The following is a 25,074-nucleotide window of genomic DNA, read 5'->3' on the forward strand; positions in this document are numbered from 1 at the left end:
ATTAAGATTTTATTTCTGCTTCTTTAAGTACACAAGAGTTTTTGTCCACTCCTGCTTATTTCCAGTCATCTGTGTTAATAAGATGCTGTATTATTATGTTACTACATTTCCCAGAGTTCCGTGCTCTCCGTGTGTATGACGGTGAAACTCCTCCAGAGTGTGTTTGTCTCCGCTCCTCATGACGGCAGGGCGGGACTCGGCTGTTCATTTACTCTGTGTGTGTGTGTGTGTGTGTGTGTGTGTGCGCGCGTGCGTGTGTGTGTTGTGGGGAGTTACACAAGCAGTTCAGCCTTCTGAACGCTCGCTACAGCGCTTCAGCTTCTTTCCATCTATCCTGAACGTCCGAACCGAACCGAAGTCCCCGCAGCAGCTCAGCGAGTTAATTCAGCTTCTGTAGTTGATTTCCAGGACACGCGCGTCTCCACGGTGTGTTTTATTCGTTCCCCATCGTGGAAACCAGCATTCACCACCGCATTAAACCGCGCAGAAAGATGGAAACCCGGGCTGTAATGTTTCGTAGGTGAAGAACAGAGTGAGGAGGGTCGTATCTCCACAGTGTGGAAGCGCGCGAGAACCCGACTTTAAGCGCGCGCTGGAAAGAAAGATCAGATCAACAACATGGAGCTGCAGACGGTGGTTTTGACAACCAGCGCGTCTGTGGGCTTTTTCAGAATGGTGAACTATGGCTTTGCCACACTTCCCATCCCGGAGACGGCTCAGAGGAACACGTGGAAGTGGAGGAACATCTCCACATCTTTCGTTCACAGCTTCATCACGGGAATCTGGGCTGTGCTGTGGTACGTGACCGCGTTCCCACACATCATACAGGAAAACACCGTAGCTGGAGCTCTGAACGACTTACACCACTCTGTCTTCTCTTTCTTTCTAGTTTCTGTGTGCATCCACAGATGGCTGAGGACTTGATAGCGACGCATTCCGTCTTCTCCCATGCTTTGGTGTCCGTATCGATTGGTAAGTTTGACACCCGTTACAGAGTGAAGAGACCGGAGTTGTATGGCTCCTATCTACTGAGTCCATGTGGACTATCTACTAATGCTTTTCTTTCACGTGTTTGGGATACTCGGTGTGTTTTTAGACTGCTTATCAGCCTCCAAAAAGAGTCATAGTCAGTTTCCAGTGTACACCACTCGCCCCAGTACCTCCAGGCTTTTACATACATCTGGCAGTTACATGCACATCTGCCTACACAGCATTGTCTGCTTTAAAGCAATAGATTGACAGTGCTGGAAAGTCATGTGTTCTGTGTGGTTGGCTTCTGAGATATGAGGCACCTTCCCCTCCTCACAGCACTAGTGCTCACGTGGATCCATAACTATCCTCACTTTTAGAATGTAGCCATTAAAATCCTAAATCCTTAATAAGGTCCATATCAAAAATATAAATCCCCTCCCTGTGCTTGCCTGATCACAAATTTGAAGAACAAAATTAAAATTGATCAAATCGTACAGCTAAAATTCATATTTTATCACTTATCATATTAAATGTGACGTTCTGGTCAATTTTTAACAAATTTATCACACAATAATAAAAATCTAAAAATTGACTGTGAACCAAAGTACCAAAATGATATATACTAAAAAAACAACGGTTCAGTGTTAAATATTCACAAACAGTAAAACTATGCAAAACTTTAGACCAATCAGTGAAAGTTCTGTGGCATTTTCCTTATCACACTAAATTTAGTTGTTGAATATGAATGGGTGTATTTCTTAAGGCTGTGTGCACATGGCACATCTGGGATTCAAGTGCAGTTTTGCTTAGAATCCACATAGGTGAGTGATTTTTTATAGGGCCTTGCAAATATACAGGATGACCAATAATGCAATAATATGCTGACAATGACTGACATTTCTCTGTAACAAGCATCACAGGGATTTGAACCTGAGGTCTCATGAGGAAAGGGCGAAACAGTTAATCTACTGGAGCAACTAATAAGATGCGCCCTCTTCTTAATGGTATCACAGCAACACAGCCTGAACTGGTACAACCGAGGAGATATTGTAATTTCTGCAGTCTGCCAAATTCCACAGATATTTTAAATTCTTAAATTCCCACTCTTGGTGTTGCAGAGAGGTTAGCTATGGCAGGGGAATCAATGGAGGCTTTATGATCCGTCCCAAGCACCAGCGCTAGGACTTTTAGTCACATGACACTACAAGAATGGGCCAGTAGTCCTAAGGGACATTTTATTGCAGCCTAAATCTATGCACTAATGATGAAGGGCATGCATCTCGGAGCTCTTTAGCTGTACAGTGCGGTGTAGTGTGGTAGATTTGGCCATCACAGCCTTTTCCTTTTAGCTAGTAAACTTCGATTCACCACTGTGTTCAGATAACAGACAGCAGAACGATGTATTGTTAACTCACTAGTTGAGTTTCAGTGAACTTTTACCTTCAAGTTAAAGCAAAAATACACAAAATATTTTATATATAAATGTAGTTCAACTACTAAAAGTACGGTTATATGACACAGGTGTTGAAGACATGTACACTTGTAAGATAAGATGGCTATAGATAAGAAAGCTATGAAACCTAGATAAAGAATCTTTTTGAAGAACAAATGACTGGTTATATGACCAGTTCCAAAGACCTCTGGTTAATGTAAAGGCGTGCTTGACATTGCGTTCTGTTCGACAGTCAGTGACTGCACTAAGCTAGGTCAATGTCAGAATCATTGTAAAACTGCATAAGTGGTTTTTAAGATGAAATTTCATCTTAAAAGTGGTTGGTGAATGAGGCCCATAGAGTGTAATTTGATTATTTCCATCTGGCTGAATGCTCAGTGTTTGATTGACAGTAATGTCCAAGACAATGTAAAATGTCTGCTGCCAGTCACTTCATTCTCCACCTCTCTAGAAACACTGTCTCCATGGATACCTCCATGGTGGGAGATGGATATAAATAACCCCCTGTAACTGTCATCTTTGTTACTATCGTCATGGGAATTATGGCCCTGATAACTATCATCTGCCACAGGCCAATTTTTATCAACAATTCTTTACTATTTGCTACTCTTTACTCTATCTATTTGGTATATTAATGACTTTTTTCCATTTCCAGGATACTTCATATATGACTTCTTTGACATGATTTTCAATCAGAAGGTCAACCAGTCATGGGAGCTCCTTTTCCATCACATAGTGGTGAGTAGCGCTACTGTAACCTCTTTGATGAGGAGACAAGGCAAACTAATTTATTCCTTTGTTGTGAAAAGCTGATATTTGTGGGAATCCGAGCATGTGATGACCCATTAGTCACGTTCCTGTTGTACTTGTTTCACTAACAGAGTGACTGAGTTTTGGCACAAGAAAGCCCACCTTGTATTCTTTCCTTAAACAGCTCAACCTGTCTAACCACCTGTTGCTCTGCAGAGAAACTCAAGTAGCACCTGATTATGTGTTTTTTTTTTTTTTTTTAAAGATTCTTTGCATTACAATGAACTTCTAGGACTCATTACTACAAACAGCTAAAAACATTCAAAAGCTCAGCCTTAGTTGCTTTAAAGGTCCCATATCTTACATTTTGTTTGTATTTTAAATTTTCTCTTGAGATCCACGTATGCTGTTTGTGTAGTTTTATGTATGAAATGCTAATTTGTTTTACCAACCTCTCTTGATCCCTTAGGATTAAACAGCCAGTTTTGTTACTGAGCCTGTGAGACTGACATATGTAAATGTCCTCTGTTTTGATTGGCTGCTCATTCAAAAGTGGCTCATTTAAAAGCAGTCCAGGCTGAAACACTCCTTATACATTCAGCATGAATGGGCTGGGCTTAATTGCTCTAGGCTGAATAGGTGGATGAAATCTTGTTGGATCAAAACCTTGTATGTCCATTTTTGTTGTTATTCCCTTTTTTTAAACAGAATTTTAAAATATTGTTGCCCTTTACATTGTGTGGACATTTAATGATAAGTGGACCAATAAAAATGGTCCAATTTTAGTTAGAAAAAAATCTTCTTCCATCACCTCCCTTTTAAAATGAGCAATGTTTTTATCTTTCTCTTGTAATGTTACTATTTTAGAGATGCAAGGTTTTGTCCTGATATATATATATATATATATATATATATATATATATATATATATATATATATATATATACATAAATTCAACCAGGCTGTTTTTGCAGCTTAATTTATAAAAAAAGATATATGGACTGTGAGTTAAACAGTACGTTTGAACCTATTTAACGACTCTTTTAATTAAAAAGAAAGAAAATGTCATTTTTTTATGATGAAGACTTTAAATGAATCAAATACAGACATCTGTTAATCAGGTGTTTGGTGATAGTTTGGTTTACATGTTTGAGTAAATGGAGAGAGAACCTGTTAGGCCCGCTCAGACACTGTGTGGTGAGTTTGTGCTTTTTTGCTGCTGCATCACTGTTTGCTTCCGTCTGCACAGGAAAAGAGCCAGCTTCATTCTCTGTGTGTTTTTGTTGTTGTCCTCTGTTTTCCTGGGAGCTCATTCACTGAAGTCGTCGAACAGAACATGCTGCCAGATTCTTAATGGCACTGTGAGAAACTCCCTCACTGCCTCAGAACGTCCACCTCTTATCCCACTTGCCTAATCCACTTCCTCTGCACTGTTTACTACATTGAGCACGCTGGTGTATAACAAAAGCTTTGCTACGACTGCGCCTCATGTTTAAGAGGAATGCTGTTCATCAATACATGAACACATTCCATTGTCACTGGATCATGGCTTGCTTGACAGTCATTCTGACCACAGCGAAACAATGTAGTCGTCCGATATTCAGTGGAAGTTTGCAGTCATGTTCTAGTAGAGCTGGCTTCACTGTTAAAGTGGATCAGTGAGTTATGGGTGCTGGCTTTCTGCTCGTAGTTCTTTTCCCCTCAAACTCCTGACCTCCTTCTTCCTCCAGGGAAACAGGAAGTCCTGCCGTCTGGGACAGAAATAGGGAGCTGATGTATTGCTTGATGTATTGCCATATATGCATGAGAGGAGAACAAGCTTTTTGAGCCATCAGGATGTTGTAAGGAGCCTATGCAAGTACATTTAATGAGTGTGGATTAGGGCTAGATGTTTGTCTGTACTATTAATCCTGGTATTAATTGCACACAAAAATATCAGTTTTAAATTGTAGTGATTTTGATAGATAGCATAAACATAGTTTAAGAAGAATTCCACTGATTTTCAAAATGTGTTTTGATGTGAAGTTGTTTGTTGTAGATAAACAGACTCTCATTTCTTTGCAGTGGTGCTGATAGGAACCAGGAGTCACACACACATATACATACATACATACATACAGACACAGATATAACTATTTTATTTACTGTCCACTCTTTTAAGTTTTTTATATGTGATGTTGATAATATAATAAGTCTGAAGAAACAAGTTTTCTTTAGGGACTATTTTTGCCTTACAACACCCTGCATGTGCCTCTTCAACATGAAAGTGTTAAAAAAAATGTATGTTATGGTCAGAACTTTCTCAAAACGCTCTCTCAGACACCAGGACACATAGTATTACTTTTCCATGTCTATATGTCATGTGGGAGGGAGCTTTTAGAGGTGTTAAACGTTTCAGGTGGTTTCTATCACCACTGTTGTGAATAATTCTCATTCAGTGATTGTATCTAGAACTGAGCATTTCACATCAAACCACTCTGAATGAATGTTTTTACAGAAATAAAAAAATATTTTTTTTATTCCCTGTTTCCCTGTTTAACTACAATGTACAATGTCATTTGGTTGCAAGAGGAAGTTTTGAAAGGAAATAAAAGAACATGCCTTTCAATAAATATTTAAACTTTTCTTTCTGAAAATATGATTTCTGTGTAGGTAAGTTTACAGTATAAGGTCCCTTCTGGTGTAATTTTAAGAGAGAAACAGTCCGATCAACCAAGTTATGGCAGGCTTGAAAGACATTCTTTTAGCATGGAGTACAAGGAAACATAGGTTTGTTTGCTTTATTAATGTAAATGCTGCTGTAATATATGCAGAGTGTATTGTATTGAAGATCAGAATCTCCCAGCACTAGTGTGGATTACTTAGTTTCCTGTAAGGTCACAGCAGCGGTCTCAACAGAAAAAGTGGAAAAAGAAGACATCATTTCCTGTTCTTGTAAAAGTACTCAGTGTTTGTATATATATACCACTTGGCAGCTAAGTTTGGAAAATACTGAGTTTTCCAGAGGTGATAGATTGGAAAATGGAAGTGTTGCTACGCAGGAGAGATTTTGAGGAGAGATTCTTTTAGGATGACCAGCCATACGAATAACAATTTCAGAAATCTTGACTTTTGCTCAGGAGATCCAAGCACAAACTGCTGTCACCCCCCTGTCATTTAGCAAAATTGAGTTTGCTAATTAATGTAGGAGACTGAAAGGATCACACGGGAGAATCATTAGCCTTTACTCATGGCCTGATTTCTCAGAGACTTTGAGGCACACCCTGTGTGGTTTGGTCGCAGTGCATGTAACGCTTAGTGAGGACATATTAATGGTGCATTCTTTACTGACAAGCCATATAAACAGGCAGCACTGGGGGAGCCGGCTGGTTGGCAAAGCTTCAGGAAGATCTGTAGACAACCGCAGCTCTCTCTCTGTGGAAAGTCAAGGCATGTTGTGTTACGCTGGCCTTATTTGCTGGTAGGCAGAGCTGGAATGATGCTATTGGTTAATTTTGTGTCCGCAATGTAAGTAGTTGCTCCTCTCCCAGTTAAACTCATTTGTGCAGAACTCTTAGACCTGCTATGGTGTCTGGAAACTTAGGCTTTCCATTCCCTACTCCAGCTGTGTGCATTCAGGACACTCCCATGAAACCAGCAGCCATGAAACAAGCTTTGGAAATGAATATTTGTAGTGGAAGGCTTACAGTTGGACTGGGTGTTGATGATAAAATATACAATGTGCAATTTTGCACAGTAATTACCAGATGCTGGCAGATATAACAATGTTATCATAATTGTCATAAGTTATATCACAGTACACTTTTCTGAGCACATAGTGAGTCGAGCAGAGACTATTTATTTTATTTTTTTAGTTTACTTTTTTTAGGTCCACTTTTAAGGTTTGTGTTTTTGCAACAGAAAAACATCACAATTCGTTTTTACAATATTATTTTCCAACCTCTCTTCATCCCTTAGAAGAAAACAGGCTGTTTTTTTACTGTACCTTTGAGACGGAGAAATGTGAAGGGATATCTGTTCTGATTGGCTGAGTTGAACATGTTTTCTAATTTTATTGTTAATGAGAGAAGCCCAACTGCTGTAGCTTCAGTAGGCAGATATATGCAAATGTAATGCTTTGCATGATATCATAAAAGCAGTAAAAGTGCACGGTATGCTTTAAACCTTGTCGCTGTAACTTGACAGTGTTTACATACTACATCAAACATTTATTTTAAAAAGTGAGGAAGATGAAATGTTCCCTGATAAAGGCCCTTTAATGTTGATAGAAACTTAATCAATAAGAAATGTGAAACATTGCAATAAAATATTACAGTGATGGTGGTAAATAATTAGAAGACTGGCTTGAAAATGCATCTCTTTATTAGGGGACTGTAGTACCTTCCAGTTCATGGCATAAATTCTTTTTTTTTAAAAAGGAAGATCTGTCTAGCTAACTGTAACCTAAGTTTTGTTTCTGTTGTTTTGCTTTTGTGTTAACATCTCAGCTGTGTGCATTTGGTCAATTTCTTAGTAGCAGACGTTGTTGATGTCTTGAGATAAGAAGTTGTAGGATAAGAGAAGATTTGCTTCAGGACTATGAACTTGTGAAAAATTTTATCTAGAAATTTCTCTGATATGGCCACTGAACGACTGCTTAAATGCATAAACTGCCTAGAAACAAATAGTTGATTGCATATTAGTCTATTATGCCATTTTTTTTACCATGTCACCCACCCTCCGAAATAAATGTGCCAGAGTCCATTAGATGTGTAGAAAAGTTTATAAAATAACCATGAGGAAGTGTTAAAGAGTTCTAATGAAAACAGGCTCTTTTGTTTATCAGGTCATGCCTGTATTATTGGTCTTTCAGCAAGTATGATTTTGCTGAGTGCAAATAGCAGGACATGGATCACTGCCAGGCCTGTACTATTGGAAAGCGGGACTGAAAACGATGGGGAATGGGAGGTAGCAGAAGAATGAGAGGGGAAGGAATGTATGTGAGTGAGGGAGCTGCACTTGGCTGAGGCTGTGGTGTATTTCTGTCTTATGCTGTTTCTAGATGGAGCCCTTTTGTTTTTTTGTTTTTTTATAGCACTCCTTTTTCTGAAAGAAGCAGCAACATCTGCTTTACACATGTTGCTGCTTTGGAGAGTGCCTTCCAGGCCCCAAGAAGGAGACCCCAGTAAAAACAAACAGCTCTACCCTTCCCCCAATCCCTCCATCCCCAATCCTTTCCTCTCTCATATAGATCCCTCCCCTAGATCTGGGGAAAGCTCTTCATTCACCTCCCCTGCACAGCCACACATGCTTTCACTAATCCCTTCAGAACAGGTTGTCTTTGCCAAAACAACCCAGACAGCCTTAAGTACTTTAGCAATTAAGAGCTTTTTCTCTGAGGAAAGCAGAATTAAAAATGAGACATTTACTTATGTTCATATTTACCAATGCCTTGAAACTCCAGTGCAGAGGATTCACCTGCAGTAAGCAGTTCACCTACAGTATTGCCAACATTCTTTATGTGGAAGCTTAAATGCTCAAGCAGGAAAGGTAGACGCACAGAAGCAGAAGCATTTACCCTGTTCTTCGGTGGTCAGGACCCCCATGGACCCTCACTGAGTAGGCACCATTTGGGTGTTGGATCATTCTCAGCACTATAGTAACACTGTGGCGGTGTGCGTTGCGCTGGTCTGAGTGGATCAGACACAGCAGTGCTGCTGTGTCCACTCACTGTCCACTCTGTTAGATGCACCTATGTTGTTGGTCTACCCTGTAGATGTAAAGCCAGAGACAATAGCTCATCTCTTGCTGTACAGTATGAGCTAATCATCCTCTAGTCCTTCATTAGTGGTCACAGGACGTTGCCCACAGGACGCTGTTGACTGGATATTTTTGATTAATGGACTTTTCTCAGTCCAGTATGTACAAACTTCTGCACATGCAAGTTTATGTTTAATGCATCCAATTTTGACAGCATCAACTTTTTTCTTTACACCCGGTTTACTGTTCTAGTATGTTTTCTTCTGTTCATAGTCTTCTGTAATGTGGTCCTACAATCACACTGTTCTAGAATGTGGTCTCTGTTCACAGTGTTCTAGAGTGTAGTCCTCAATTCACATTGTTCTTGATTGTGACCCTCTGTGCAGACTTCTAGAATGTAGTCCTCTGTTCATGTTGCATGAGGTCCTGCTCTCAGACTCATTCATCTGTGGTGCCAGTCCTTATTCTGCAACAGTTTAAATCAGACTGCTAATATTAGACTGTACTGCTTTTCAAGACCCTTTCAGATTAGGAAGGGGGTCACAAGCTGAAAGGTCTTTAAATGACTCACGGTGTAAAGACTCTTCTTTCAGGGCAGAGGTGCATTCTGCTGTTGTATGTACCTTCAGTTGTGAAGGGGCTTTTGGGATTGGCTGTGTTCTCATTACGAAGGAAGAGTGGCAGTGCCTCTTCTCTGTTGCCAAGTGACAGTTTGGCTAATCAAGAATCTGTTTAGTCACATGGCAGACTTTGTGGTAGAAGTGTGGTAAAAAAAGCTAGTGGTAGATTTTGTAGACAAAGCAAGTTCAATCCTGACATCAGTCACAGAGGCAGTGGGGTTCTATGAATCTCAGGCTTTACAATTTTACCGTTTTTAATGTTTAATACTAGATATGGCACCATACCACTTTTTCTTTTCAGATACTGATTTTAATATTGGAACCTTGAGTATCAGCCGATACAGATGCTCAGTGACTCCCACAGCAATGCAGACATAGAATAGGCTAAACATAGTGCACATAGAATTACACTCATCATATTGACATGTCATGCTTTATCTATCGATGTTAAAACACAAAAACAAATAATTTTATTGACATAAATAATAATAAAATACATATTCAGTACAGTGATTCAATTTTTTATATGCATTATAATGCCATTTTATTATTTCCATAGTTTCACTAAAATTCTTATTCTGTTTTGCAGGTTTTTGCAATGCAATTCCCCAATAATGATAAATGAGGTGATAATTACAAAGAAAAATGGAAGACTATTTATAACTGCTATGACTTATGTCGGCAATCGTAGTATCTTGCATACTTTTCAAAAGAGTGGAGAAGACATGTGCCCCCCCCCATTACAGCCCCCATTATATGATATTACCTTTGTAATGAAAATGTAGCACATAAAGCATTAAAATGAGATATTTTCAGTAGAGACACTTCATAAGTAGGTTATCAAACTCAAACTACTGAAAGACTGTCCCTCAAAGAACAAGCATAGCTATACAGTTCACAACATTATGTCACTCAGTGTGCTGTTTTAGGCTAGATTTGTTACAGGATTGATCCAATCCAGCATTTTCTGCCATCTCTGTTTTAAACCTGTAATACCAGTGACTGAAAACTTTACTGACTAATGGAAATTGGTGATTTTACTGATTGCCCTGAGCAGTTAGTAGCCATGCAGTAGAGAAACAGAAAATCAGGGATCTGGCCAGCTAGGCACCAAACCAGACATCAGTGTGTTAGTGATAGTTTCAAGCTTTCTAGACCTTTTCAGTCTGTCATCACATGATGCAAACTTAAATGTAATGAGGGGGCTCTGTAAAAACATTATTAAGGAAGTGAGCAAGGACTAAACGTACTTGAAGAACAAGGTTGCACTAAAATTATATACCACAAGCCATAAAATATGTACATAAAATGGTTAGAAAATAGTAGTAGTTGTTTGAAAAACAGCACTTACAGTCTTCACGCAGTGGTGCTACAGGTCTTGTTCACTGGTCACTGTGATTTACTTTGGAGAAAAATCAAAATGTTCTCACACTGGACCTGGAGCGCCATGTCCTGCCCTAGTTCTCACTTAGAGCATGAGATCCAGTGGGCTTGGAACAGTGTCAGCTGGATACGTCCATAGACTACAGTGCCCCTACTTGTCTGGTTTCCATGGTAACTGTGTTTGTGCATGTGTGTATGAAGCTCATTGTACATGGTTCTCAGTTTAAATTCATTTCAAAGAGCACAGGGCGGGGAACCATTTCCCCGCTTCAGTGTTTTCTTAGATCACAATCACGTTTTGGAATCCTATTTGTCTCTGAGAAATCAGACATGTGATTTTAGATAGCAGAAAATGAAGGGCAGTGTTGTGTTAGCCTTCTGGTGTGTTCACAGATGATCTGTCTAGTAAGACGGCCTTTGTTTTCAGTGCTTAGCATTGGGGATGGTAAAAATACACAATGCCTATATTCATAATATGATTTTTGACTTTTAATTGACTTTTTAATTTGAATATTTCTTGTGTTAAAAATGGCCTGGTTTTACAGAGAGCACACAACCAGCACTGCTCCCAGCACAACCAGCACTGCTCCCAGTAGACCACATACAATATACACTTACATTCAGAATGCGAACATTTTTCATTGTGCAATATGCTAAGTGCAATACAGATTCCTATGCAACTCTTATTTTATTTTATTATTATCCTTATTTTGTTGTAAATAGTCTAGAGATTTAGCTTTAATTTTTATTATTTATAATGTTGATAAGGTTTATACTGTTTCCCGTTTCTGAGTGCCTTACTCCTGTTACTCTGCTGCTGCTGTAATACTGTGAATTTCCCCGCTGTGGGACTGATAAAGGATTATCTCATCTTATCTTATCTTATCTTATCTTATCTTATCTTATCTTAATTATACAGATTGAAATTCGAATTTTTGAAATGAGTTTTTTCACTTATTTTTCGTTTTTGACTCTTTCTTATGCACATTATATGCACATAAAAAATGCATAAATTATACTTAATGGCTGTTGAGACTGGAAATTAAATAAGTGAACGGTGCTGTCTGACTCTTGCACAGTGCTGTATGTGTCATGTGGTCGACAGCACATTGATGATTACCTTCTTATGCTCATTCTGGAGGAAAAACACATTGATGAATAGCTCCTTATGCTTGGTAAATGAAATCTCAGCTTTTCTACAACATAACAGTGATCAGCTGCTTACTCTGCCTTCAGTGACATGGACTGTGACTTTTTTTTTTCTTTCACATCTGCAATCTGCATCAGGGTGTTTGCTGACCAGGGTCTAAGGTTGTAAGGTCATAAGGAGTGTTTCTAAAATATTTTTTAAGAGAAGACCTCATGCCTTTTGGAGTAACCAAAGATATAACTAAAATTAGTCATCAGCAAAAAGATGCATAAGAATAGTTGCTAAGCAACTGTTAAGTACAGTTGTCTGCAGAAATGTTTTTTTGATGGTCATTCTCTACAGAGAACAAACATCTGTAAATTTTAAAACACATTTATTGTTTATTTGCTTAATCTAATATGTTGGAAAACATAAAACATAGAATGTGTTATTTTGCATTTGATGGCTTATTTTGATCAATGTGTTAAACTCAGCAGACAGAGAAAAAAACTGAGAAACAACATAGAAGACAAATAGAAATTGTGCACTACAATTTGCAGAAAAATTCCATATTTAAGTTTGCTCCCTGTAGAGGATGAGTACTTCTTTTCACTTAGATAATGATCAAAACATAATATGATTACAGGTATAAAACCATTTGCATGATACAAGGTTAAATATCGTGCTAATTCAGTCTATCAGGAAAAAAGCACGAATGTAATGAAATTGACTATAAAGAATAATATAATCTTTATAAAGCCAAACTGATGGCCAAACATTAAAAAAGTCAACATATTAAATGATGACTGTTTGGATCTGAGCACAAAGTCATGAATTACAATCCCTGTCTCTTATCTGCTTTGTCGTATGTGATTTATGTACTTTAACTTGGGGTGTGGACTTTGTCCTCTCTGTGCTTGTGTAAACAACTCCATTTTCTCTTTATGAGACATATGAAGACCCAAAAGAGACACCCATGTCCTTACGCCCATTTAGCCTAGCCTTATAGCTTCTCAGGACTCCACCCATTTACCACTGGAAAGCAACTAATTGAGGAAACTGGCATTCAGTCAAGCAGAGTATTGATCCACTGTTAGTGGGTCATTAAAAGCTGCTGCAACAAATGTTTGACCTAGTTTTTCTCACTGGCTGCTTTTCATGTCATGTTCAGTTTATAGGTTGTAGTGTTGTAAGTTTAGTGATAAAGTTTTCGGGATTGCATGATGGAAACCTTTTTTATGACATAGTCTTGGTTAAATGGTTAAATAGGTTTTGAGTGGCTGATAAAAGACGACTTTTTAGCTTTTTGTGGTTCCAGCCACTTCCTGTTGGTCAGACAAGATTTATGTAGATTTCATAGTGGTTACAGTGAATGTAGTTGTATTTCTTGTGGTTGCGATTGTTGAGGTCACAGGGATTTTATTTGTCACAGCCATTCTTGGCAGCTCTGACCTTCTTTCCTGACTGAAATACTGCTCACCACAGTGTACATCAGTAATTCACTAAAGTCAACGAAATATGTACAGCATATGCTAAACACACACATACACAAACACAGAGCTTAGTATTATTGTTCTATGTCACACACACACACACACACACACACAGACTCTCCTTATCTCTCACCCACACTTTGCTCTCTCTTGTACCATCTGCCCATCTACTCCTGCCAGTATCTTACATGCCATCTATTTTGTAGCGTGTATGTTTATGTGGCTGATATATTTAATGTAAAGAATGTGTGGGATGCACTCCGTAAATCTGTGTGTTTACATTACGGTTGCTAAATACTCCCATTTCAGCATCTGGGAGTGTGTGAATAAGGGTGTGGATGTGGTGCTGAAAAGCCAGGTTTCCTCATTCATAGTTGCAGTTGCTCCAACTGTCTTCTCCACTATCATTTCCTTACCCTGCCCTGAGGCTGGCTGGCACATTTACTGTTTAGTGCATCTGGCTTAACTGGTTTTGTTGGCAGAATGATGTTCCCTGAAACATTTCCACTTGCAAGCATCTAAATCTTTTTCAAAACACTTCTACAACTTATTTGTGTATGCGAGGGAATTCTCCAGCAGATTATCCAGAGTCTCTATGCCCTCATTCCGTGCTCTTGATGTGTCTTCCATGTGCGAGCTGCTTAGAGTACCGAGATGCTCATCATTGCTGAGGGTGCTAGTAATTGACCCCACAGGGAGAGGCTTATGGAAACAAACACATAAGTCTGAGGTTTTAACCAGTCATATCTATCGTTTTCTCTCTTTCACTGAATGCTCAAGAGAATAGGGGAGAAAAGCTAACCACACCAAAGGCACAAGTGCCTTTATTACATCATCGTAACTCAAAATAATGGCTCAGAAATCTAATTTAGACAGTTTTATTCCATTAACCCCAAATTTAACTGTTCAGTCAAGACATGTTTGGTGTCTGAAGTTTGCTTCTGTTTTGCGCTGAAGCTGCAATGCTAAAGTCACTAACAAGTCACTAACACTAATAGAATCTTATGACCATAGATTAGCATTGTGCAAACGACATAACTAAATCATCACATGCTTAACTCAGACTGCTCCTAACTCCTAGAGAGATATTTCAACATTTTTTCTTTGTTTACTTTGGGTACTGTTTCACTCTTAAAGCCATACACATACTTCACTGCTCTGCATATATTTCAAAAATATCGTTTAGACCAAAGTTTTATCTCAGAACTATTATAAAACAACATCTCTGGCATCAGGCAGCATATGGGTAACCATTTCATGTAAGCACTTCAGAACACTTCAGATGTCTGATTCCTATCACCGTGTACAGATTCAAATATGCAGATTTAAAAAGAAATGGTAAAAGTTCTAAATCTGAAATAGACTTTCCTGCTGGTTTCTTGCTATTTCAGTGTGTCATGAACAGAGAAAGAGAATTTTAATAATATTTAAATGATGTAAGATTTGGGTATATTTTATTGTTTTGTTTTTTGTTTTTTCTTCTGACTTAGTAATGATACTTCTGTTTAAAGCATTTGCCAGGTGTTCTTATCCAAAGCAACTTGAAATTTGATAATGTGTTACACAGTAGATGAAGGTAGTGTTAGGAGTCTTGCCCAAGGAATCTTCATATTGCTGTAGCGTAGGGTACTTGCTCAGGTGGGAAATCGAACCCCAGTGTACAGTGTGGAGGGGGAGGTATTATCCACTATATTCTACCAACCACTGCTACTTTCAGTTTTAACAAAAAAAAGATCTTATAGTGCAGCTTAAAAATCACTGTTATTTAAATGAATTGTTTTCATATTAATAATTGGTGGAGTTGCCCTTTCGGAAATCTGAAATAAACTTGCTTATGTGGTTTCAGACACTGTATGACATCTTACCCGGTGGCAAATTATAACTACTTATGTTGGCAGTTAATCCAACGTGGAAAGCTCTCTGTCGAGCTTTCGAAGTCCTAACCACCTAACCTAACAATTCCAGACTGGACAATATTCCTTTGGGTGTTCCAATATTTTAACTCTTTTGTTTCCAGCCAAAACTTAACATGAAAGGAGAGCATGATTACAATACTTGCTGAGAACAACATGACTCCAGTAAATAAAATGAACTAAAAATGACAGACATTTATTTCTTATTACACATAAATCAGCAATTGTCCACTGTTCCCCACTGTTGTTATCTCAAAAAAAAAATGGACAAATGTATGTCACACGGCTAGAAACAGTAGTAAGAGCTATCTCAAAGCTGTGCTTTTCCAACAGTTGTTAATGGAAAACAGTGAAATCTGAATGTGCATTGCTTTAGCACACTCCACACACTGGTCATCCCCCCTTCTGCCTGAGAAATGCGGGGTCTTTCAGAAGCTATGTGCATGTGTGATTGTATCTCTCGCAGTGTCAGAAGCCAGTCTTATGATGGATTAGTGGAATAAAGCTTGCTAATGCTGATTCACACTGACTGTTTGCTGGTGTTTGCGGACAGAGGGGCGAGATGGATTAGTGAGGCTGCAGCCACACGGGGAGCTGTGTGCCCTGGGGATTCATCACCTCTGCCACTGTTCACCTAATGTACAACTCTAATCCACTGTCTTCCACTGTGCTGCACCACCACTACATGCTCTAACTGTAGAACAGTGGGTAGTAGTACTGGTGCCTCATTTGTGAAAACCTATTTGAGTCATTCTATTTTTCTTTTTTGCAGGATATCAACATTTGCAATTTTTTATTGTCTATCAGTTTATATATCAGCATGTTTTTAAGGTCAGAGTAGCCTAACTAGTGCTAAATAACAACAAATTAAAAAGTATTTGCAGTACATCATGGGTCTTTTTGCAGTATTTCAGCCTCAATATTTCCCTGTAATTTTCTAAAGGAAAAAGAGAAATCATGATTAATCAAGTTTTGTTTTGGATTTTGCCCGATTGTTGTTATGGCAATGGAAAGATTAGGCCTATGACATCTGTTGGAAATCAGTACAGTCTTGTAGATGTAAGTTTTCAATGTTTGTGAACTACATACTTTACTACTACTTGAACACACCTGATCCAATGAATTAGCTCATTAACAAGCTCTTCCAGGGATGAAGTGGGTTTGTTAGAGCAGGGAAAATATTTAAATGTTCAGGACAGGGATACTCCAGGACCAGGGCTGGAAACCACTGCTTTAATTTTTAGCATTGAGCCTTGCATGACACCAGCCTTCTCTATTTGTACAATCTAGCAATATACAGTACTGTGCAAAAGTTTTAGACACTTAAGAAACTTGCGTTCAAACATCTATTTATCTAGACAGTGACACATTATTAAATGTCTGTACAAATAGACACTGATATAAGAATAAACACAAGCAATATTAATATAATAATGCCAATGTGATTCATGTTATTTAAATAGGCATTTCATTTTTAAAAAGTAACTATTTAAAATGCCACTTTTGTCCATAATAGAGCAAGAATCGTTATTTGTGTTGTAACTGGCTGATAAAAAAGTCCTGGAAATATGTTAGTGCGTTTCATGTGTTCATGTAGCTTACATAGTGTGAGCTTTGGACCAAAAAAAAACAATGGCCAAAAAAGATAAGCCAATTTGGCTGTAAACAAATCAGAATCTGAATGGGCCATAAAAATTCATGACCATTGTATATCAAGTATTTATGTTCTTTTCTGTTTATTTTAATGTTAAATTGAACTTTTACTATCAGAAACACACTTGCAGCTGTTATAAATGATATAAAACTGTTTGTGACTTTTGTGCAGTACTATACATCAGAGGTGTGCAGTATGACAATATTTTATCATTATATCATGCCGCAACACACTTTTCTAAGCATATCATGGATACAGTATCAGTACTTAAAGAACACTGACCACCTGCATGTTTCTTTACAAAATGAGCATAATTAGGCCTGTTGGATTTAGTGCAGCACAGTTTGTAAAACATTTAATAAAAATAATTGTAGTTGTAAGTTAATGGTGGTTATTATTATTGTAGTATTTTTTTGTAAGTACAGGTTCTATTTTGTCTGTTACAACTTATTAAATCTAAAAGAATCAAATATTGTTATTCATATGTATAGTATGAGAATGCTTTGTATGAGTATCATTTTTTGCCGTTTCTCCCACCCCTACTGTACAATAATCCTGCTCCTTTCCAGGTAAGGGAGGACTTTATAGCCTGTGTTCACTATTGCCTTTATTGACTCATAAAGAACATTATCATAAAGCCTTTATAACACTCATGTCCTTTGTTTTCTTGACCTAAGAAACACTTTGTTGACTGATTGTACACAAAAGCTAGGAATCAATGTTTGTTTTCCACTTCCAGCGACCATGAAAATAACAATATCAGAAAACAGAGTGGCGCTGACCTTAGGCATATATTGGGCACAGATAAGGTTAGAATAGCTCGAATGATGTGAACTTCTCTGAGGAAATATTGGCATATTGAGGAAAGATAAGGCAGTTTGGTTGGGAGGAACTGAGGCTTATCTCTAAGTTTGGGGTCAGGACACAGTGTGCGTCAGGTGCCGTGTCTTGTGTAAAGAGTTTCCGAAAGAGTGTGAGAGTGTTTATGCAACCCTTCATTTTCTGCACCTGAAGTCTGACAGACCAGTGCAGTCAGACATTTGTTTGGCCTGCATGGTACCTACTAGTGAAACAGTAGTTTGAGTTCTGGAAATATAACTTTTTCTGTAATAATTAGGCTTGTCGGTATTTCCAATTTCCAATCAAAGGTGCTAAAGTGGTTTGAATGTTAGATCTTTGTTGCTTCAAAGAAATTGGACTGTTTCAGCCAGTGACCAGTGATTGCTGAGGGTCTGTAAAAGAATCCCCAATTCTGAGCTGTTTTATCCCTCACATAAAAAGTCATGGAAGTAGCTTCTTATCATTTGAGAAATATTGCTAAAGAGAAACTTTCTGTGCACTTGTTAAAGCAGAGTTGACTACTGTAATGCTCTTTCTAATGGAGAAAACTGTCCATCCTCTACAACTCATACAAAATGCAGCAGCACAGATCCTAACAGAAACAAAGAAGAGCTCATATCAACCCTGTTTTAAAAGAACTGCACGGGACACCTGTAACTTTTATGATAGATTTTAAAGTTCTGCTACTAGTATTTGATGCTCTAAATGGCCTTAAAGCCCCTCCTTACATGACAGAGTGTCTGTCAATGTTCCAACATGTGATCTTAGATCTGCAGACACTGGCCTGCTGCAAATACCTTCCATAAAATACAGAAATTGTGGCTATTATACTGTTAAACTCTGGAACTCAACTTCACCTTTTATTAGACAGTCAAGCTCAGTGCACACTGACAATGTAGCTTTCAATTAAAAGGCAACCCCTTCTCATATGATTAAATTAATACTCTTAACCTTTTAACTTTTTCAATAGGTAAAAATACATATATATATATTTACATGTAACACAAGTAAAATAAGACAGTGGTATAATGTACAGACATCCATTGAGTATGGGTGCATAATGATTGAGACAATGCAATTTATAACAATATGATTGTGTCTTCATTCAGTAAATTTCTTTAGGCAGCAAAAAATTTGGAGTGACTGAGAAGGAGGCTAAACGATTTGGGACAAATATCTAATTAAGATGTTTCAGACTAATATTGTGACTGATTTAATTGCAGTTATTTTCTACAAATTAAGGTTCAGGCTTTTTTTTTTTTTCCAAGAACACCAGAATATCCACTTTTTTTTAGTTAAGGCCTGACTCCTGTAGTGTATCAGACAGCATGGAGGTTTGGTTGCCTCTGATTGGTCTAACTCTTCTACAGGCAGTTCACAAGCTCTGTGTTATTACGTTCCCCACTTAAAGCCTAAGACAATGTTTATTATGTAGGCTATAATTTAGGAAAAAATTGTACAATTTGAAAATTACACTCCCTTAAATTGTGATTTCAATATAATAACAATTAATGGTTCAGCCCTAGTTAAAAATGTTCAGTTTATTAGAGCATCCTACATTATAAAAGTACAATATTTGGGGAAGAAAAATCTATTGCCAAATCTAACGCTCTGGTCACAAGTTAATATGTTAATATGTAGCCCCAAGCTAACGCACAAGCCACCATTCAACATACTAATTATGGTGTAATACAAAACATTATTAAATAATATTCAGTATAAATTTAATGATTATTAATTGGGACGGCACGGTGGCGTGGTGGGTAGCTCGCCTCACAGCGAGGAGGGCCTGGGTTCGATCCCCCTGCCAGGTGACCGGGGTCCTCTCTGTGTGGAGTTTGCATGTTCTCCCCGTGTTTGCGTGGGTTTCCTCCGGGTTCTCCGGTTTCCTCCCACAGCCCAAAGACCTGCAGTCAGGCCAATTGGATATGCTAAATTTCCACTGGGTGTGAGTGTGTGATGTGTGTGCCCTGCGATGGACTGGCGACCTGTCCAGGGTGTATCCTGCCTTCCGCCCAATGACTGCTGGGATAGGCTCCAGCACCCCCCCGCGACCCTGACGGAGAAGCGGCTTGGAAAATGGATGGATGGATGGATGGTTGATTATTAATTATGAATAAATTCATTTTTATTATGATGATAATCACGTTATTGATAATAATAAAATAGTGGATTTCAGCAGTTAGGCTACTAACTCCCCCTTTGCTCACTGCTGCCTTGTTGCAGCCCAGTATCAAATGATCTATTGCCCAGTACTGGTCTGTGGTCTAGTGTTTGGGAACCTCTTGTCTACAATACTGACAATCCCAATTCTCAGAAAATTGTCATATTATAATGGAATTTATCATGAGGGCAATAGCTAGCCAGTCATAACATTAACACAAGAAATGAGAACATGGGCCCTTCTTGAATTCTGCATTTGGCATGCAGGTGTGCACATGACAGTGTTTAGTGTTTGTAGTGTGCTCAGCTTAACAAGAGGTCAATGGTTTGTATTTCAAACAAACGTGAGCCATCACACATCACATGCTTGCTTTAAAAGCACATAGTTGCTGCTCTCTGCTGAAAGAGGCGTGTGTCCTCACTGAGGAATATCCCAGACTGTGCTGCGCTGGCTGCCAACACTGAATGTTGTTGCAGTTGTGACATTGCTGACCACAAGCTTCAGCTGCGTTATGTGTCACTTTGGACTCGGCTGTGTGCAGATGAGCTCCCACCGCCAGCTTCTCGCACTGGAGTGGAAAACCTCAGCTCTGATGTCCTCTTACCAAACCTGTTATATCAGAGACAGCTTTGCTGTCCTTGGTGTGAGCTCAGGGCTGTCTGCTGACTGTGAGCAATTATTAGATGCACCTTTAAATTCGGCTCTGATGATGAACGTGGCTTGGACTGTTGACATCGTCAGAAATAGACAGGATAATTTAATCTAGTTTTAAAAGAGAACCTGAGGATCATTATTTTCTGTCAAGATAAACTTTGGGTGTAGTTGTGAAACAAGAGAACTGATGTAACAAAGTCATGCTTTCATAACTAAAAGCTACATACTGCCACCTTGTGGATGGGTTAGAAGAAGATTACAGAGCTGTATTAAAGGGGAATTCCACCAATTTATCCAGATGTCTGCCTAATTAAATAGTTGTGATGTAAACAAAGTTATTCAGAGTGATTTGAGGTGAACTTCTCTGTTCTAGAGTCACAATTTTTCACAGTGGTGGTGATGGGAACCAGGTGTCTGATGTTTAATGCCTCTAAAAGCTAAGCCACAGTAAGTTAGTGCATGTAATGGTCATACATATGCTGCCTGATTACTGAGAAATGGCGTAGGATAGATTATTCATTGTACTCATAACGAACTCTGCTTCCTATCACCTCTACACTGTTAGAAATAAAAGTGCTGTTCAGGTACATTTTTCGATCGTCAAGCTACAAACTATATCATTGTACCCTCAAAGATATAAGAATGTTTTTATAACCTAATGTTTTAAAACAATAAAATAAATAGGCTGTAGATGAGACGGTGTGTGTCGATACAATTAAGAAAATAATTCAATGGTTTCAATGGTATATGATACAAATTTGTTCCCTGACTTAAGGTACTGAGATGTACCCTACATTTGATATCTTTAAACATCCTGAGCATTTTTTATTTACTTTTCCTGAAATGAATAAGACGTGACTGTTGAAAAGTATAGAAACCAGATGACATTAGATTTCATCCCAATTAGACCAAGCATGTGCGAGATTAGTACCACTCACTGTGTTCACAGTGGCAGATCTCGCTGCTGATGACAGATCAATGCTGTCTTTGTGTCCGTGTCCTCAGCTGCCCCTGATGATAATGAGATAAGACTGCATGCAAAAGTCGGATTCATTTAATCTCTTTTATAGCTGCTGCTATAGATGCTGAGATGAACCACATAACATTACTGAGATGAGTCTTCAAAATGAATCAACAGTACAGAAATGAAGTATTCAAGATACAAGGCTAATGGAGATGACAGTTAAAGGAGGCCTATGACCATTTTCAATTAGAGGTGGCACATACCACTTTTTATGTTCTGATCCCAATATTGAAACCTTGAGTATCAGCTGATACCAATACCACTCTGCTTTTAAGCTTAACAAGCTTTTTAACTAAAGCGCTTCACTTTAGATAAACATCTAAAAGTAAGCTTATACTCAAACTAACCAAATACACGCAGGAATAAAGACTATTTCAGGGTAGATTTGTTACAGAATTGGGTTGGGTTTATTTTTTTTTCCCTATGAATTCCAATATGTAATTTTTAGTTGATATTAGTCTGAAAAAGATAAAGTCATATGCAAAAGACACCCCTGGTAAATTACATGTTTTGTTGATTTTCTGAGTGAAAAGGTAATGCAACCTCTGCAGAGAACACACTGAAATGTTTCAATTCAAATACTGCAGTTTTTGCTCATTTTTGTGCACAGTTTCTGTTTATTTACTGTATTTAACATATTAAAAAACTGTTTTAAACTGTTTTATGTTTAAAGAGGATGTGATAACATTGTCATTTGATCAGGGGCGCACAGACTTTTGCATATCACTGTACTCTTGTTATTGGTTCAGTACTTTCTATATTTGAAATAAACTTTCTTCTTGTTATAAAAAAAGAACAAAGGTAAGGACGACATGCTAACTTTCAGAAGGCTGCTATTAGTGTTTTAGCTAACATCACATAGTTTTGTCCATTTTAGAGATCAGTGTGTTGTACACCGCACAGGCAAGTCTATTTGAGATTAGTCAATGACTTGGCATGGCCTGAATCAAGTGTGTAAAGATGAGCGATTTCCCTAGAAATGACAGCTTTGTTGATGACAGTGGATTGTGTGGCCATACCCTGCTGAAACAACTCATAGAAAACATTTGTCATAATAAAATTTGTTACTCTGTGTTTGTAGGTGATCTCTTGCTTTGGGCTGTCAGTGCTGACTTGCCGCTACGTGGGCTTTGCAGTTGTGGCCCTGCTGGTGGAGATCAACTCAATCTTCCTGCATCTACGGCAGATGCTGCGCATGGCCAGTGTGTCCAAAAGCACGCTGTACAGGGTTAACAGCATGATCAACCTGGGCACGTACGTGGTGTTCCGCATCAACACACTGGCCTGGATGACCCGCTGGCTGGTGCTGAACCGTGAGCACATTCCGCTGCTCAGCTACACCGTGGGCAGTGTGGGACTGGCCATCATGACTGTGATGAACATCGTGCTGTTCTACCGCCTGCTGCGCACTGACTTCCTCAAGTCCAGCCGCGAGAAGGAGGTCAAGAAGGAGAAGGAGAAGGAGAAGGAAAAGGAAAAGGAGATGTAAAAGGTGGAGAGAGCGCGAACACTCGTGTCTGACCTCGAAGCTAACCTGCAGCTCCACCATTATTTGCCTTCCAGACGCCAGCGCCTGGTGCCGCTCACTAAAGTTGTTTTTGTTTTCCATCAATCTACTAATTGTATTCCCCTTTAACCAGCTTGAGCCAGATTGGTGTAATCAAATTTGAAAGGCTGTCAGACCTTTAAAGAAAATATCTACATCAAACAGACGCTTAGACACATGAGCACTGCTAAAGCCGGGTTTACACTACACAACCTTTACCCCAATTTTAGCCCAGTCTGGTTGAATCTGTGCTAGTTGGCTCTAGTCTGCAGATTTTTGTTTGTCAGAGTCAGAGACTCTGTAATCTAGTAGCGTAAGCCGGTCAGTGACTCAATCCAAATCGATTCCTGCAACAGCCAATGAGAACAGAGAGCACAAAAAAAAAGAAAATACAGCAAGTAAACAAAGAAAAATGTCCAAAAGTCATTGAAGTGTTTAACGAGCACAATCGAGTTTATGTACATTTAAAACTCTAAAAAAAAAAAATCACACTGATCACATTTTTAAAACAATGACCCATGTGATCCCTAATATTGCAGTCTCCCAAAAAACCTGCAGAAACCAGTTGGATAGTGTGAGATATGTAGTCTTTTTATAATCTGTTCAGACTAAAAGTCGTGTAGTGTAAACAGCTTTTAAATCAACACAAGTAAGTAAAGCTAATGCTATTAAACCTCACCACACTTTTCATTTAAAAATATCTACTAACAAGTGACTCTGATGTAGAAGTGATCATAAAGTAATTCTTTGCAGCCTAATCTCGTTCTTCAACACTTTTAGCATGTGGTCAATTATGACAAATTATGCTTCTATTTTAAGCATTGGAGTCAATTGATTACTTCTAAGCATGTGTAAAATATCAAGGTAAGTCACCCATATGCTACTGATGTGGCAGATAGAGATTAGGTTGAAAAATGCTGGAGTATTTCTTTAATACTCAACGTAATGAGATGTCATATGTACAGTTGTATACAAGTGTTTTGGACCCCTAGTCAAATTGTTAATTTTTTTAAGTGAAGAGGAAAGGCTACAAACGATATCAGCGCACTTCCATCTTGCAGTTTCCTCTGTCTGAAATGTCATTAAGAAATGGCAGTTAAGGGGAACTCTGCAAGTCAAAGCAAGATCTAGACCAAAAACTCACTAAAATAGTTGCTTGTATGCTGGTCTGTAAGGCAAAGCAAACCCTGAACTTTGGCAAACGCCAGTGTGATTGCACACGTTTGTCTTGTGGAGATGTTTTTGTTTTGTTTATATTGAATTACTAAGAGCTAAAGGAAGGCCTCTTGTCAAGCCTTTTTAACACCTACACCTGCTACCTCATAAATGTGTAGCAGTCAGTCAGCTAGTCTCCTAACTCTGTGTGAATGTTCAGCCACCGACCGGCAATTCTGACAGGATGTCACAGGATGCCAGCTGTTTGACTGAAAGCTGTAACCTGTGTAAATCAGCACAAATCTAAAATAATGCTGTTCAGATGGAAAGAGCAGCCGAATGTGTGTTGATAGAAACAACCCAGTGTCCAGTACTGCATCTGGTCAAGGAAAGGGTTTGGTTAAGCTTGGCTGTTTAGACAAGACCGCAAGCCCTTCTTTGAAAATAACTGCCACCTGCAGGGGTATCAGCCTTCACTGATGCACTGCAAAACACCTCAGTATCCTCCAAATACAAATGTTTTGGTTTTAAAGAGGAATTTGATTGATTTTTTTTTTTTGTGCATGTGTCAGTTATTGAGATATA

At 38.6% G+C, this 25,074-nt stretch overlaps 1 protein-coding gene across 1 annotated transcript; it reads left to right on the forward strand.

The window, feature by feature from the left end:
- Positions 1–216: 216 nt before the first annotated feature.
- On the forward strand, positions 217–23,891 carry tlcd2 (TLC domain containing 2). The gene is made up of 4 exons (XM_017694892.2): positions 217–797; positions 890–972; positions 3,081–3,163; positions 22,870–23,891. Exons 1-4 carry the CDS (start codon positions 619–621, stop codon positions 23,275–23,277), a joined length of 753 nt encoding a protein of 250 aa, XP_017550381.1. The 5' UTR covers positions 217–618; the 3' UTR covers positions 23,278–23,891.
- The last annotated feature ends 1,183 nt before the right edge of the window (positions 23,892–25,074 follow it).

This window comes from Pygocentrus nattereri, chromosome 17 (genome assembly GCF_015220715.1).
Source record: "Pygocentrus nattereri isolate fPygNat1 chromosome 17, fPygNat1.pri, whole genome shotgun sequence".
NCBI classification, from domain to species: Eukaryota; Metazoa; Chordata; class Actinopteri; order Characiformes; family Serrasalmidae; genus Pygocentrus; species Pygocentrus nattereri.